This window comes from Suncus etruscus, chromosome 10, assembly GCF_024139225.1.
Source record: "Suncus etruscus isolate mSunEtr1 chromosome 10, mSunEtr1.pri.cur, whole genome shotgun sequence".
NCBI classification, from domain to species: domain Eukaryota; kingdom Metazoa; phylum Chordata; class Mammalia; order Eulipotyphla; family Soricidae; genus Suncus; species Suncus etruscus.
The window spans coordinates 75,546,791-75,564,663 of NC_064857.1; the positions used below are offsets into that span (position 1 = coordinate 75,546,791).

At 39.2% G+C, this 17,873-nt stretch overlaps 1 protein-coding gene across 1 annotated transcript; it reads right to left on the reverse strand.

The window, feature by feature from the left end:
• Positions 1-322: 322 nt before the first annotated feature.
• Positions 323-17,636, reverse strand: C10H18orf54 (chromosome 10 C18orf54 homolog). The gene is made up of 8 exons (XM_049782153.1): positions 17,588-17,636; positions 14,754-15,073; positions 11,624-12,400; positions 11,061-11,214; positions 8,165-8,264; positions 5,787-5,918; positions 2,274-2,344; positions 323-553 (listed from the first exon to the last, which is right to left on the reverse strand). Exons 2-8 carry the CDS (start codon positions 15,028-15,030, stop codon positions 481-483), a joined length of 1,584 nt encoding a protein of 527 aa, XP_049638110.1. The 5' UTR covers positions 15,031-15,073; positions 17,588-17,636; the 3' UTR covers positions 323-480.
• Between the last annotated feature and the right edge of the window lie 237 nt (positions 17,637-17,873).

Consider the following 17,873-nt stretch of genomic DNA (forward strand, 5'->3'; position numbering starts at 1 on the left):
ACATTCCCATCACCTATGTCCCAAATCTCCCTCCTCCCCATCCAACCCCCGCCTGTACTCTAGACAGGCTTTCTATTTCCCTCGTACATTCTCATTGTTAGGATAGTTCACAATGTAGTTATTTCTCTAACTAAACTCATCCCTGTTTGTGGTGAGCTTCATGAAGTAAGCTGAACTTCCAGCCCTTCTCACTTTTGTGTCATCCAGAGATTCTTAAATTTTTTCTGGTCTACAGATCAAATTCAGCATAGGACAGAGAATGGGTCCTTCCATTTCATTCTGGTATTTTGGCACACAATAAAGATACACCACAAACCCATAGACATTTCAGGGTATTTTTTAATAAATAAATATATACATAATACTTGAAACAATTACAGACTAATGGCTTAAAATTTCCATTTAATGTACACTTAAGCAATTGAAAAAATACTGTATTGTGGTGATTATTTATTGGTTAAACAGTTCTATTTTTCCTCTTCACATTTTCGGTGACTGTTTCCCACTGGTATCATCAACCAGGTCTCTCAGGCGAGATAAATGGTGCAAAGCCCTTCATTAAAAAGCATAAAATACATTACAAACCAGTATTAAGGGTTGACTAGGAAATATAGAGCAGCAAATGATAAATACACTATTTATTAACTTCAAAATTAGAAAAAAAAATATTTTTTCAAAAAACAAATTTAGAAAGTATCAAATGCTGAGAATTTTTTTTTATGAAAACTTGAGATCTGACCAGAACTGAGAGAGGGTTAAAGTAGTTCACCCAAAACTCTGTATTCACTTTTAAAAATTATATCTTGTTAAGTTATTTTTTTAAGGTCACAGCAGTAGTTTAACAAAAAAATCAATAATAGTCCATGGAGCTGGAGAGATAGCATAGCAGTAGGGCGTCTGCCTTGCATGCGGCCAACCTGGTTCCATTCCCCACATCCAATATGGTCCCTCAGCCTGCCACGGGTGATTTCTGAGTGCAGAGCCAGGATAACTCCTGAGCACCGCCAGGTGTGACCCAGAAACCAATTAATAAATCACTAAAGTTTTAATAATAATAATAATAATAGTCCATATTGCAGTATGCTTAAATTTTTAATGTAATTTTCACAATCGCTCTTTGGTGTTTTTTTTTTTCGGACCACACCCATTTGATGCTCAGGGGTTACTCCTGGCTAAGCGCTCAGAAATTGCCTTTGGCTTGGGGGGACCATATAGGACGCCGGGGGATGGAACCGAGGTCCTTCCTTGGTTAGCGCTTGCAAAGCAGACACCTTACCTCTAGCGCCACCTCACCGGCCCCACAACAGCTCTTTGTAATTTTTTTTCTGGTGTGTTGTTTTAAGTATTTTTAAAATATTAAGTAGATAACTTTTTGAAAGTACAAATCAATAAGGTCTTGAGAAAAAAATTTTTGTATGTGTGGTTTTTGGGTCATACCCGGCAGTTCTCAGGGGTTACTCCTGGCTCCATGCTCAGAAATTGCTCCTGGGAGGCATGGGGGACCATGTGGGACGCCAGGCTTTGAACCGATGACCTTCTGCATGAAAGGCAAACACCTTACCTCCATGCTATCTCTCCAGCCCCGAGAAAAATTTATTTTTAATGAGCAAGAAAGAAACAAGTAACAATTACAATCAATAATCAATAAAGAAAAAACTGTTGTTTTTTTTTAAATAAAGATTGTTAGTTACGGTCAGAACTCAGTGAAGAAAACTCAACCATCCCTCAAACTAGAAAAAAGAAAGTCAAGTCAAGGAACTTGCCCATGTTTCTCTAAATTTATTCTTCCAATTTCACCTCTTCCCATAGCCATCAGGAGTCTTGAGGACCACTCAGAAAAAAATCTATCAGATTTTAAATATCAAATAAAACAAATAATTATAATGTGCATTCTTTAGAATATCAGGAATTTATATTTCTGCGAGGGAATATAAAAACAAGTTTAATCAATATATATTAAATAAAACACATCTTCCATCTCATTTAGAGTAAGAGATGGAGGAGACTGGAGAGAGAGAACAGCAGGCAGGACACTTGCCTTGCACACAGCTGATCCCCAGCACCCCAAATGGCCCCCTTAATACCTAGAGTGGTTTCTGAGGGCAAAGCCAGGAGTAACCCTTTGAACATCACTGCTGTGGTCCAAAAACAAACAAACAAAAAAAATCCAATAAAGCTATTTTTAGAACTGCTTAATTCCACCCAATAACTTTATTTCAAAATGTTGGCTACCAAGGTCTAGATTCATTAATGTTCAGAAAGGAAATACTTACTTTTGAAGTGATTTGGTAATAGGAATCATACTTTCTTTCAATTGTAATTTAGAAAAATCATCTTCCAAAACCTATTATCAAAACAATATACCAAAATTATTTTAACTAAAACTAAATATGCGTAACTAATAAAACTTAAAAGTATTGAATGTATTATTTTATGCATACTAGAAACCAGTAAATGGTTTATTTTTCTCTGTTTTAAAATGCCAACTATGTCTTATATTCATCATTAAAATGACCTAAAGTGTGTGTCTAAATATATATGTCCATTAAAAATAAAATCTTTAGGCTGGTAAGACTAAAGCTCAGAGTTAGAATATGCAGTTGAAGGTTCGATCCACAGTACAGCCTGGTCCCCCAAGAATCCCCTGAAGGAGGCTAACAGTAGCCTCTGAATCCGAAACAAGAAACAGTATTTTTCTTTTTTTTTTTTTTTTTTTGCTTTGTGAGTCACATCTGGCAGCGCTCAAGGGTTACTCCTGGCTCTAGGCTCAGAAATCGCTCCTGGCAGACTTCGGGGACATATGGGATGCTGGGATTCGAATCACTGTCCTTCTGCATGCAAGGCAAACACCCTACCTCTGTGCTATTTCTCCAGTCCCCAAGAAACAGTATTTTTAATTTATTTTTTAAATATTAATAGAATGTTAGTTTGAAATTAAGACTTTCAAGATTATTTTTCAGTGCAAAAGGAAAAAAGAAAAATGGACCAGACTCTATTTAATGTATAATCATGAGAGTATACAGTGAAAATAAAACTCAAGCAGACTATCACAAGTTCTCAAGATGATCCTGTAATTGGTAAAAACTAAATTTCATGGGCCAGAGAGATAGCATGAAGGTAAGGCATTTGCCTTTCATGCAGAAGGTCATTGGTTCGAATCCCGGCATCCCATATGGTCCCCTGAGCCTCCCAGGAGCGATTTCTGAGCATGGAGCCAGGAGTAGCTCGAGCGCTGCTGGGTGTGGCCCAAAAACCAAAAACCAAAAAATAAAAAAGAAAGGTTTCTTCAATAAAAACTAAATTTCATATGCATGGAAAAAAAAAACTTTACCTAATTGTTTTTTTAAGAAAAAATGTCTATGAACAATACATGGTAACTAACTTTCAGACAATAGTATGTGGAATAGTACAACATAAAAAAGGTTTTTCCGGTGCCGGAGTGATGGCACAGCGGTAGGGCATTTGCCTTGCACGCATCTGACTCAGGATAGACCGCAGTTTGATCCCCAGCATCCCATATGATCCTCCAAGCCAGAAGCGATTTCTGAGCGCATAGCCAGGAATAATCTCCTGAGCATCACTGGGTGTGACCAAAAAACTAAAACAAAACAAAACAAAACAAAAAAGTTTTTCCAGGCCTCCCCAAAAATAAAGACAGAAAAACACATAATAGTGGTCATCTATTGCTGCGGACCTGCTGCGTCTCTAAGCAAGACCTTAGTGGGGTCCGTAAATCCTCACTGGGAGAAGCAGGTACACGAAGCGCATGAATATGAAATATGAAATAATGATACCACACGCAGTATGTGTGGGGTCAACACAGAAATCTGGCAAGAGTGCGCCAAATTTAATATTTTATATAAATTTTATACAAAGGGAAAATTTAATATTTTATATAAATTTTATATAAAGGGAAAATTTTTTATATAAAATTTTTATATAAAGGGGAAAAATTATATAAAATTTTATATAAAGGGAAAAAGAGGCAGTCATAACATGAAAGGAATGCAATGTACATTGTTTAGAACAAATACACATAGCTTTAGGTGTTTTGTAACCTTAGAATAGAATAGGTTTCAGTTAGGAGTTAGAATAAAAGGAAGTCTAAATTCTTACATATCAAAGAAGTTCCTGGCCCTAGCTGTCATTACTGATGTAAATTAGGGGATATCAGGAATCCTGGTTTACTCTTGATAACAAATATTCTAAACCTGAGGGAAATAGTATTCTAGCTAGGGGCTAAGACCCACTTCCTATGGTAATAGAGAATAACACTAAAAAAAGGGTTACATAATTATACCTAGTAAAATAGCCTAATTCTACACTGACCAAACCTTTTCGTAAGCAGGTATTGAAAGTGACAGGGAAAGTCCCTGAGACAGAAATCATTCTGCTGTTATGCTCAAAGGCAAGGAGAGAAGACCATTGTCTTGAAGATGCTATGTTCTGACTTGGCCTTAGGATGTAAAAAAGCTGACAGAAAGAGAGGTAGCTGGCTGGATTTTGAGTTGCAAATATACTAAGCCAGCAAGGAACTTCTAGCAGCTTGCTTGGGTACTGAAATTCCTTTAATGACTGCAGGACAGCTAAGGCCGAATTTCTGTAGTATAGCAGAAACGAATTAAAAGGAAAATGTTAAGTCACTACCATGTAAGAAGTATGACAGAAATATCGCCAGTGATCCACGCAAGGGGCAATAATTGAATTTTCCAAACGGGCCTTCTGGCAGATATTTCTTTTTTTATAATCTTTTTTTGGGGGGTCCACACCCAGCGTTGCTCAGGGGTTACTCCTGGCTGTCTGCTCAGAAATAGCTCCTGGCAGGCACGGGGGGGGGGGGGGGGAGGGGGACGGGGGGGGGGACCTTATGGGACACCAGGATTCAAACCAACCACCTTTGGTCCTGATCGGCTGCTTGCAAGGCAAATGCCACTGTGCTATCTCTCCGGGCCCCTGGCAGATATTTCTTGGGAGGAAAATTAGGCACTGCACCAGGAAAGCCAAAAGCCACGTCTGGTGCGTGCTTCCTTTTTCGGGTATAAACAATCTATAAACAGAACTAGAGAGCCAGGCTTCTCCTGCTGATGATCAGAGGGACCGTGAATTATAAGGAGCTACATTCATGACCTGCAAGGTCTCACACACGCAGAAAAGTGCTCTATCATTTGAATTTTTTCTCCAAGAATAATTTTGAGACACTGAATAATAAGTCTTGGTAACCTTTCGTACTTCTCATTGTTTTAAAATAAAATGTTGTATTTATAACAAAACTAAACACAGCAACTCATTATGGAATCTACTAGTATTGAATTTGTGCTACTTTCTTTTTTTTTTTTTAATTTTTATTTTGATCATAGTGGTTTACATAGTGTTGACAATAATATTTTAGGTACATATTTACATAAAATCAGGGGGGATTCCCATCACCAAATTGTCCTCCCTACACCTCTGTTTCTGTCCTACCTCCCATTTCCTTTTCCCTCACCCCAGGGCGGCTAGAATATGTGGTCCCCTCTGTATCTAACCCACAACTTAGTAGTCTTGCACCTGTTTGGTCTTGATGCCTCCCTTAGTTCCCCCTCTAACTGGACTAGCTAGTTCAAGTTGCGTGGTTTTGTTTGAAAAAGAGAAAAGTGCTACTTTCTTTTTAAAGAAAGGAAAGTACAAGTTTGCAACATGTACAATATGATATGCTCATTAATCTAAAACTAAGTCAATCTAAAATAAATCTAAAAAGAAATCTTGTCTCATTCACATTCACAGATATAAATCAAGTTTGTGCTTACTTGCTTAATTTCTTTGTTTTGCTCTGTGGTCTTATTCTGATTAAAACTTTCTTGCACAGCTTGAAGATTAAATAACATTTGTTTCAGGGCTTCAACAGGACCATGATGTTTCCCTCCAGAAAGGGTACAGCTCTAAAGTTAAAAACAAATGACATGTTAACCAACCAAATCCAATGTGGGAAAAATAATAATATGTTACTTTGCAAGACCATTTCCCACTAGTATAAAACAAAAATATAAGTAAGATTTGCATGCAAATAAAGTACTTTTAAAAAATCAAAATTAGAATTCAGCACTTCCTCAAATTAATTCATAGACAATGATTAGCAGAAAGGTATATCCTTTCTAGTTCATTTTAAATTAACAAACTCTAGGAGCTGGAGGGGTAGTGCTAGAGGTAAGGCGTCTGCCTTGCAAGCGCTAGCCTAGGACGGACTGCTGTTCCATTCCCCGGCATCCCATATGGTCCCCCACAAGCCAGGAGCGATTTCTGAGTTCATTGCCAGGGGTAACCCCTGAGTGTCAAACAGGTGTGCCCCCCCCCCAAAAGAAAACCTTTAAATCAGGGGTCTCAAACTCGCAGCCCGTGGGCCGTTTATAGCCCTCCGTACAACATTTTGTAGCCCTACCCTAGAGGAATCTTTTTTTGTTTTGTTTTGTTTTAGTTGTTTGGGTCACACCCCCCAATGTTCAAGGCTTACTACTGACTTTGCACTCAAGATCACCCCGACTTTGCCTCCTGCGGCCCCCAGGTAAATTGAGTTTGAGACCCCTGCTTAAATGAACAAACTCTTAACACTGAAAAGCATTTATCTTTAAAATTCAAAGGTCCCAGAGATCACGTAAAACATAGTATTGTATCTCAATTTTTCAGTTATGCATGTATTGCATTATTTGTCTATTTTTAAGAATATTTTCATGAAAATAATGGTCTTATACTTTTTCCTGAGTCATACACTCTATGCAACCTAAGCATTTGTATCTCTTATCATGAATATAATCTGAATACTTTTAAACTTCTTTTAATGATTACCCATGTTTGCATATTACAAATAAATTGCTAGCATCTGTTAACAATCCAAAGTAACAAACAGACTTCTAAAGATGTCCATTGTTTAACAATATTTCACTATTTTAATTTCAAATCTTGAGAGTTATTGTCATAAAAAATAATGTGAACTCTCACTAGTCAAGAGATTCAAAAATAATGAGTAAAAATAGTTTAAAGATTCTCCAGTTACATAAACAGACTACAAAATCGAGAATGTGGAAAACAATAAATAGGTGCAACTTTTTGGGGAAGTACTATAATGACTACACAAGAAAATTAAACATAGAACTACTAAATGACTATGCAACTCCCCTTCTGGCTATTTAGGCAAAATAAGTAAAAGCAGAGATTCAAATTGGTTCTTGGACAGCTATTTTCTTAGCAGCACTATTCACAATTAGTCAAAAGGTGAAACTGAACCAAGTGTCCATCAACAGATGAATTTACAAATAGAACAATATGTGCAACTGAACATTATTCAGTAAGACACTGTAGTTTGCAATGTTACTGAAGGGGTATCATGTATATCACTTTACCTCCTTTCAGCACCCAGTTCTTGTCCAAAGTGATTATTTCCAATTATCATTGCAATGACAGGGATTCTTCTTATCTTAACTGAAAACATACAACTCTCAATAATCAGTCACCCTATGTGAAAATTGAATCCACACTATAATAGTCTGTTTTATATTTTTTCTAGAAAAAATAATCCTAATAAAAATTTACTGAGTCAATTTCAGACACAGAATTTTATTTTATAATACTAAAAACAAGGAGTCAGAGCGATAGCACAGGGGTAGGGCGTTTGCCTTGCACTAGCCAGTGGTCGGCAACCTTTTTTTTCAACTGAGCCAAATCTTGCCAAAACCACGATTGAAATTTATTTTGAGAGCCACATAGGGCGTGCACTGACAGAGGCTAGGAGCAGAGTCCTGACTCCTGAAGCACCCGCCCAGCACACAGAAGAGCCAAACTAGAAGTGTAAAGAAGTGTAAAGAGCCACGTGTGACTCCCGAGCTGCAGGTTGCCTACAACTGCACTAGTCCAACCCAGGACTGATGGCAGTTCGAATACAGGCATCCCAGATGGTCCCCAGAGCCTGCCAGGAGTGATTTCTGAGCACAGAGCCAGGAGTAACCCCTGAGTACCACCAGGTCTGACCCAAAACAAACAAACAAACAAACAAATACTTAAATAATTTTAGGAGTGATCATTTTATTATGGCTGTATTTAGAGATGATTTAGGTCTTTTTAATAAACGCTTAATATTAGAAAGTGCAGATCAGTTATATACTTCTAATAAATTTAAAAAATTAATTTCACCCACCTGATTATCATCATGTAAAAATTCTTCAATGGAACCATTAGCAAAACTTCTCCTTGATGTCTGAGGACTATCATTAGAGTTAACAGGAACAGGAGGTTTGCTAAATAGGATTTAAGGAAATAAACAGCAATTAAGTTGCTAATACGTAAAATTGAGCACAAAACCTAATGTGTACTATTTAAATATAAGCAGCCTGCAAGAAAGAATCAAATAATGTAACGGATATTTTTTTCTTTTTTTTTCTTTTTTTCTTTCACGGCTGGAGGCCTGCCAAGCCTCCCAGCACCCCCCAAGCTAGGGAGAATGCCATCCAGCATGGGGTGTTCACTAACCCCATACCTGGGAAGAGCTGGCCTTATATCTGCCCGGCCCCTCCCTTTGCTCCTCCTCCCTAAAGTAGGGAGGGGGGGAAGCCTGGAGACCCCTAATAGAGTCCACCTGGAACCCACAGCAGGCCACCCGAGGTGGCACTCAGGCCAGGCCAAGAGTCCAGGGGGAAATAGGGGAACGGCTGGAGGCCTGCCAAGCCTCCCAGCACCCCCCAAGCTAGGGAGAATGCCATCCGGCATGGGGTGTACCCTAACCCCATACCTGGGAAGACTGGCCTCCAGGATCAAGGCACTGGAAGCCAGCTATCTGCCCTGTGATGGATATTAATGTTGCTAGGTTATTCCCTCATCCTCTCCCTAGGCTGATACTAGGATATAATTCCTCCCTTTGTCCTACCATCTCTCTCTCTCTTTTAAAGCTTTAAAGAGAAACTCTAAAAAGAGTTAAATTTTGGTCTTCAACAAATAATCCTTCAATATAAACCTTACGCTAAAAACTCATTTGCTTTAAAGTACAAACTACATTTCTCTAATACTATAAATATGCCTATGTCATCACACATAGATTCCCCTGAAACTTTCCATTGAAACCTTTCCATTGAAAGTTGCCTTGTGCTTCCACATCAAAGCAAAGGCAGGGGCTAGAAAGATACTAACTACAGGGGCCAGAGTGGTAGCACAGTGGTAGGGCATTTGCCTTGCACTAGGCTGATCCAAAATGGACCTGGATTTGACCCCTAGTGTCCCATATGGTCCCCCAAGCCAGGAGCGAATTCTGAGCGAACAGCCAGGAGTGACTCCTGAGCGTCACCAGGTGTAGCCCAAAAACAAAACCAAACAAACAAAAAAGATACCAACTACAGTGGTTAAGGAGCAAGTCTTGCATGTGGTTAGTCCCAATTGAATCTCCAGCACAAGAGGGCCCTGAGCAACATAACTCTGAAAACTCCCAGTCTCCACTGGGTGGCCTGGGTAATCCCTGGCTCCACAGGTCCTAGCACCATCATATCCTCAGGCCTAGTCTAAGAATCACTTAGTGGAACAACCCTCCTGCTTGTATCCAGTCCCTAAGCATCACTTGGAAACAGCACCCCAGCCTACAATAAAAGCAGATTTTCAGGGCAGGAGAGATAGCATGGAGATAGGGCATTTGCCTTGCATGCAGAAGGATGGTGGTTCAATTCCCGGCATCCCATATGGTCCCCGTGCCTGCCAGGAGCGATTTCTGAGCATAGAGCCAAGAGTAACCCGAGTGCTGCTGGGTGTGACCCAAAAACAAAAAGAAAAAAAAAGAATTCCACAACATATTTATTGGTGCAAAGTAATTGCTTTGGTTGTTGACCAAACTTGTTAAAACTGTAATGCAAGGACCAAATGCACAGTGATGTGACACCAACTAATTAGCAAGCATGAATTTTTTTTCACTCAAGAGTCAAAAAGAAAATCGAGTGTGGCTTGCAGTTCAAGAGCAGAACTCCTGACTACCATTCTGACTCATCAAGAGATTAATAGTTTAAAAAAAAAAAAACAAAAAACCTCAGCACGCCTTGTTCATGATATGCAGAAAAAGAGTGCTGCAGTTTAGATACCTCTGAAATTTTTCCAGTTTCACAGGTTTGTAATACTTGAAGCCCTACAATTCTAAGAATATATTTCTTGCTCAGTTGTTTCAGGCAAGCCCAAGACTTATTTTTTCAATAACACATCAACTTCTTTTTCCTGCAGTTACAGATGTAATTTTCTTTTTGTTGTCAAACATAAAGTATCAAATATGATACAATAAACTGTTTTGAAAAATAAAAATAAATAATTGCTTTGGTTTCTTCTTCTTCATACCAAACCATAACAGCTTGTATTACAACACATAACACATAAGGGAAGTTTATATAAAAGTATCCAAGTATCAAGAGTAATTGTGACACATGATACCATCGTTTAACTTAAAAACATACAAGGGGCTGAAGAGAGTAAAATGGGTAAGGGCTAAGGGTCAGAGCAGGAGTCTTGCCCCAGGCTGACTCTAACCCCAAGCACCACCAGGTGGGGTCCATAGACAAACAAATCAAACCTCTGAGCACAGAACCAGAACTGGGCCCTGCTCACTGTCAGCAGTCCAAAAACAAACCAAAACATGCCACTCAAAGCATGCAACAGTGAGGTAAGATAAAGAGCACTGTGCACAGGAGGGCAGGACTCTTGCTCCTTGGCACTGATTAGTCCCTGAGCACTGCTGGGAATAGCACTTTCAGGCATGGCCTAAAAAAAAAACAAAAAATATTTTAAATAAAGCAAGCAATACTTGCCGTATTTTTCGTACCATAAGACGCACTGCCCCCCCCCCCCCGCCCCTCAAAGAGCATATTATGGAGCGAATACTGCCTGAGTGCAGGGGAGAGCATCTAAAAATTACGTGCATTTTATAGAGCGAAAAATACGGTGAGTCATGTTCTAAAGCAATGACTATGCTGTGACCAGTGGTAATTATTTTTCATTACTTACAAAAAAAAATCACATACTCCCTTGAGAGTTTTCATTTGGAAAACTAAACTTTTCCCATTGTAACTTACAAAGTAACAGGAATGTTTTCCCATGATCTCTCTGCCTCCAGTTTATCTAAGGAGCAAGGACTATCCTCCTCCTTTTTCATAGGCTTTGGTAGTTCTTCATTACAAGGCTCTAGATTTTTCTTGGCTTTCAGGATAAGCAATTCAATTCTGTCACCTAATTTAAAGAATTACATTAAGAAAACATGCAAAGTTCAATAAAATCTCACAAAGACAGCATTCATATAACTTAAAAATAGATAAAATGATAACAAATTATGTTAAAGTATGTTTTAAGTGAAGGAAAAAGTGTGGAAGAAATGACACTTTCTATCTAAAAAAAATGGTACCAAAATGAATAAAGACTAAACTTAAAAAATATTTCACCTGAGAGAAAGTGAAGTAAAATGGCAGCCCCAGAAGCAGGTTGGGGGAGGGTGGGCAGGAGGGAAGAGAACATGAGGGAGGGTCAGAGGTAAACTGGGGGCATTGGTGGCGGAAAATGTGCACAAAAGCTCCTAGAGTTAATCACAAAAAGCAAATGTTTCTTGCTCTTGAAAAAAAAAAAGAAAGAAAGAAAAAATTACCACTGAATGGCTCTTTGGATTGCCCTGGGAGAAGTGGATTCTCATGTTGACACTTATTTTGATCACAGTCACATTCATATTCGTTAATTAATTCTTTATCGTTACTCAAGGAATTTGAGGGATCAAAGGAATCTTCAAAGCAATCTAATGTATTTGTAAATCGAGAAGTTCTTTGTGCCTGGTAACTGTGTCCAGGGGAATTTTGATCTTCTTTAAATATTCTTTCACTATTTGTATCAGGTAACAAGTCTTGATCGTGGAGCCAGACTGGGTATTTGAAATCAGGTAGACTAGTAATCCCTGAAATATTAAGATCCGATTTCTGGCTTGTGAGCCATCTTGGGTAATTTTTTGCAAGACTGTCTTTGCAAGACTGTTCTGAACTGTCCTTGAAAGGCAATTTCTTGGCAACATATACAGGTGCTTCAGAAATGTGTTTATTAGTCTTAGTCACAACTTTTGAGGTTTTTAATCTCTCACACTGCTTCCCATTTAAATTTGTACATATAATAGAGGTGACTGAGTTATTCTTGCCCACAGGAATGGCAGATTCTTGAACATTTTTCTTCCTTTCACTGTCCAAAAAACTCAATTTTCCAATGCATTTCTTGCTTTTCTTGTGGATTTGGTGACCTGGTCCAACGTAAGTGACGGAAAATGATCCATCTGCTGGAAGTTTTAATAAATCATCAGTTGTTAGACTTATGGAGTCTATGTCATTAATAATCTCTCTTCTATAGGATAAGGAGCTTTTTCTGTGATTAAGATTCTCAAAAGCTGTAAAACAAAAACACAGAAGCTTATCACACAAAATATTCAATAAATGAAATTCTCAGTTAAGCCTCTAAAACTGGGAGGTAGAGATGTGCAACCCCAGAAACACAACACCAAAGAATTTTAAAACTATGCCTGCACATGTTTACTTTTTAAGGTAATTGTCAGAGTAAGGAAGAACTTTTTAACTAAGGGATTTGTAAATTATGTCTGTTTCCCATTGTTTATGGTAGAATTAATGTTTTTAAAATGCATAATATTTGCTGTAACTCTAAAGCCAGTTTCTAAATAAAAGAGCAAATTACTGGACAAAGGCATTTTTATCTAAAACGACTTTAATCTGTGATATAGTAGTTATTTCAAATCAGAGTTGCTTTTCCAGTGATCTACAATGGAAAATGTCCTCTCTGTAATGTTTGGAAATAGAAGCAATTTATTATGAACTTCTATGGGTAATTTTTAAATAGCGTGAGCACGTTTAGTCTTGTACATGAATAACCCAACATTTTCAGTTTATGTTTTTGCTTTGGTCAAACTTGGTGTGGGTGTCAACACTCATCAGTTATTTATGAGAGTGTTTATCCCATATGAATATTGTTTCAAGTGTGATGGGAAAAATTGTAGCTTAACACTTCATTGTCCCAGTCTGCAAAAGCAGCACAATACTATTGTTTTGTCTTGCTTATAATCATTAAATCATTACTTCTACATTTAAAAAATAAATAAATAAATAAAAAGTATGAGGGGCGGAGTGATAGTACAGTGATAGGGCATTTGCCTTGCATGCAGCTGACCCAGGATGGACCAGGGTTTGATCCCTGGCATCCAATATGGTCTCGAGCCTGCCAGGAATAATTTCTGAGTGCAGAGCCAGGAGTAAGCCCTGAGCATTGCCAGGTGTGGCCCAAAAACAAACATACAACAATAAAAAAAGTGTGTCTGCCGTTTTCTCTTTATCCTCACTAAAGAAAGCTCTGATTAAAGTATAAAAGGGTGAGAATCTAGTTGGGTCAAGTGCTGGCCTTGCATGCGACCAACCATGGCCAGTCCTTCTCAGGGCATTTGTTCCTGAGCACCACCAGGAGTGATCTCTGAGAATAAAGCCAGGAGAATCCTGAGCACAGGTGGGTGTGACAAATCAAAAATAATAATTAAAAATAAAATTAAGGCCGGAGAGATAGCATGGAGGTAGGGCAATTGCCTTGCATGCAGAAGGACGATGGTTTGAATCCCAGCATCCATATGATCCCCCGAGACTGCCAGGAGCGATTTCTGAGCACAGAGCCAGAGGGGTAATCCCTGAGCGCTGCTGGGTATGACCCAAAAACCAAACAATAATAATAATAATTATAAAAATAAAATCAGAAAAATTGTTAAATATAGGTGGATAAAATAGGACATGTTTTTCCTCCTGACACCTTCAATTTAACTCATTTCTATTTGCTTTCCAATCTTCTCAATTCTTCCATGTTTTTACCATTTTTTTCAACTTTCTCATCTTACACATATCCAACAAACTAATATAGTCACATCAATATTTGTTCCTCAACACTGGCCACAGCATTGAAAGGAAGTGGAATCAAGCTAGAAAAAAATATAATTGCTTTCCTATGTGCTAAGCCTGCACATGAAGTAAAAGAGAGAAAAATTGAATTCTCCACTCTGGCATATATTATCCATATTCCTGTAAAATTTTCCATTTGAGAGCCTTCTGTAAGCGCTAAGTATTGAGGCTAATAGTTTTCAATAAATACGATTTCAAAATGTATCTTCATGGAAACCTTATCAAGAAAAAATTCATAGCATTTTAGGAATATTATTGTCCCACAGAATACAAATCAGTAAGACTAATAATCCTGTCCCATCAACTAGGATCAAGTATAAAATCACAATGGTTGGGATTTTTTATCATAAATCTTGCTAATAAAGACTAGAACTTCAGTTCATTACTCTTTCTTTGATGCTGTAATAATGTTCAGTAACAAGCACTGTTATTTATGTTCATTAGCTTCCCTTCCAACAAGGTCAAAAGAAGATCCTAGCTAAAGGTTGAGAATTTCAAAATCATTTTAGAAAATATCTGTATTTCAAACTTATAAAAAAAATTTCCTTTACCAAGCAAAGAGAGAGCAAGGCTCAACATATGCTTTGCATGCAAGAGGCCTAGGTTCAAACATTTGTACTAGTCCTTCCAAGCACCACTGAAGCCAGCCCCATACACAGAGCCAGGTGTAAGCCCTGAACACAACTATGTACAACCCCCCTACCCCAAATTTTTTATCCCTCAAACACTAGAAAAAGTTGATCGCCTTCAAGTGCCTTAAATCCCCAGAAGAAAACAAACAAAAAAGCATACCATTCTTTGGCTTAGAAGTATGTTCGGAGAATTCAGGCACATTGGCAGAACGTTTATCAATGTTAAGCCTTCCAGGCCTTGCACCAGAACACATTTGGCTGAGATCATAATCATCTATATAAGCCTGCAGAGCCTGAGATGCAGAACTGTACAGTTTATCCTTAAACCGAAAAGAGCCGCCAGAATTAGAACTACTTCCACTCAGGTTGCAGCTCAACAGAGAAGAAACTGATGATTCCCGAGAACAAACTTTGAATTTTGTATTTGATTTTGCCATGATATCCTCAAAATGGAGTATTTTTATTCATTTTTCTTAAAAACTGTAAATAAAAATGGTTAAAGTCATGTAAAAAAGTACTAGTTACATAAAATTTCAAATAAAACATTTTTAAGTTTCACTTTTATCAATGCATCTTATACACATTTTCTGTAATTTTATTATATAAAATACTATAACTATCTGAAAAACATACTGAATACCCAGTGTGTGCTAAGGTTATATATTTAAAAGTTATCAGAAACTGCATGAAAAGTACTGAGAAAGTATTTTTTAAAAAGCCCTAAAATTTATTTTTTATTTTATATATATATATATATATCTTTATTTAAACAGCTTGATTACGAATAAGTCCTAAAATTTATTGATGTAACCTTTCTTTATGATGATACAGTCAATGACATCACAATAACTTTCTCCTATATAAAATATTGCAATTCATAAGGCTGACCACTATGAACAGTAGGTATTAGGCATTTTGACTTTCAAAAATATAAAAACTATGGGGCCGGAGAGATAGCATGGAGGTAAGGCGTTTGCCTTTCATGCAGAAGGTCATCGGTTCGAATCCCGGCATCCCATGCCTGCCAGGAGCAATTTCTGAGCATGGAGCCAGGAGTAAGCCCTGAGCACTGCCAGGTGTGACCCAAAAATCACACACAAAATAATAATAATAATAATAATAAAATATAAAAACTAGAGTCAGGGAGATAATACAGCATGTAGGATGCTTGTCTTATGCTGATAGTACTCTACACATGGTGAGGCATGATATTGAACAGAGCCAGTACTTCCCAAACCATGTATGTGTGTATGTGTTTGTATATACATATATATGCAAATACGAATATGTGTGTATGTATAAAATATTAGAAAAAGTGAATGGAAAATATCTTTTAATGTTGTAAATGTCAATACATAATTTTATCCAACACTTCCCTCCAAGAAACTCAAGAGCAAAAAACTTATTATTCATCTATAATGAAAGAAATTGGCAGAAGATGGGAGAGAAAAAAAGAAATTACAAGTTTTACTACAAACTGTACAAACAAATTATTCTCTTCCTAAAATAGCATTCCACCCTTCATTTTTGGCACTTTCTAACCTCCATTTTTCAATTCTTCAATTCACTATTTTCGATTCTTAAGTTGAAAGATACTGACCACCTTTCAAAGGAGACTTAAATCACTTGGAAATCAGTGTACTCGTCGTAATAAGTTTTCCATTACCTCTTGAATTAAAGGTTTTATTTTTAATAAATATTTTAAATAAATTAAAAAAAAAAACAACTAAGAAATCTACCAGAATGGGCAGGCAATTCAAGACAATTCTTTAAACAGTTTAACCAGTAGGAGGCCGAAACAGGGTTGCCTTGCAAGCAGCCAACTCGGGTTCGATCCCCAATGACATCCCCCAACACCCAATTACTCAACCCTGGAGTAATTCCTGAGCGCAAAGCCAGGAGTAACCACTGAAACACTGGATGAAGCCCAAAATGTTATTTTATGTTTTAAAATTAAAAAAAGAAAAGAGGGGGGAGGGGAGAATGTTACACTGGTGAAGGGGGGTGTTCTGTTTGCGACTGTAACCCAACTATGATCATGTTACTTAAATAAAAATAATATATTAAAAAAATAAAAAGAAAAGAAATCAGTGAATTTTCTGTACTTACACTGAAAAGTTGCCTGGGGTGGAACATATAACCTAAATGTTTAACCCAGGGTTAAGATTTTTGGAAGTAGTTACTAATAAAATCTTAGTAATTATCATTTCTTACTTTAAAAGACTTGAGCCATCCTTCCTCCACCTTGCTTTGCACAAGGCATCGCCTTTGGAAAAGAGCTTAAAAACATCCCAGATACATCCCCCCAAAAGATGCTCACCAGGCCCCACCACTAGGACCGGAAAAGTTGAGCTGCTCACTAGACTATAAATCCCCTAAACCTTTTTTGTTGTCTTGTTTTGAGTTTTGGGGGGAAGAACCACACCCGGCGGTGCACAGGGTTTACTACTCCTGGGAAGTGGGGGGGGGGGGGGAATAGACAGGACGGGATGTCGGGACTCGAACCCAAGTCCACTGCGTGCAAGTCCAGAATCCCAACAGCGTCTAGGACTCCCTCCCGCACCCAGCGCGGCTCCTCCTCCTTCCGGAAACTCTCCGGAGCAGGTGCCCACGTGACCTCCCCAGGTGCGCCCTTGGCGGGGAAGGGCGGGGTCCGGCACACAGCTTCTCGGCGAGTGTGAGGAGAGAACCCACGATTCAATCCGCCTCCATCCTACCCACGGCGGTCTCCGGGGAGACCCAGCATCCCGCCCCGTCGCGCAGGGATCCCACGCGCAGCCTCGAATCCCACCCTGGAACGTTCAGGTCGTGGGGTGCCTGCAGCCAGAGACCCCGAGAGCAGACCACCCACCCTACCTCACCCCACCCCCGGAAGTTGCCGGACTCCCAAAGGGGCCGAACCACTTCCGGTTACCACTTCGCCCCCAGGCTCCAACCTGCCCCGCACGCGGGCCGAGTCGGGGGCTCGACGCCCCCTCTTCGGGCCGGACTCACCCGCGCCAGGCCCCCCGGAAACGCTGCTCGGAAACGTCACCCCGCCCTCAGCCCAGGGACCGAGACGCGACAAAGCGCCCGAGCCCGACGCCGCCCGCCCGCCCGCTCGTCACAGCGGGGAGCGCCGCCAAACGCGCGCGCGTTCAAACGGCCCAACAAGGCTCGGCCGCAGCTGCTGCGCATGCGTGATGCGTGCGCGGACGGTACTGCGCGTGCGTGACGCATGCGCGGTCCGGGGCGGCCCCCAGCTGGGGACACTGGTTCTCCCTCCGTCCTCCTCGGACCC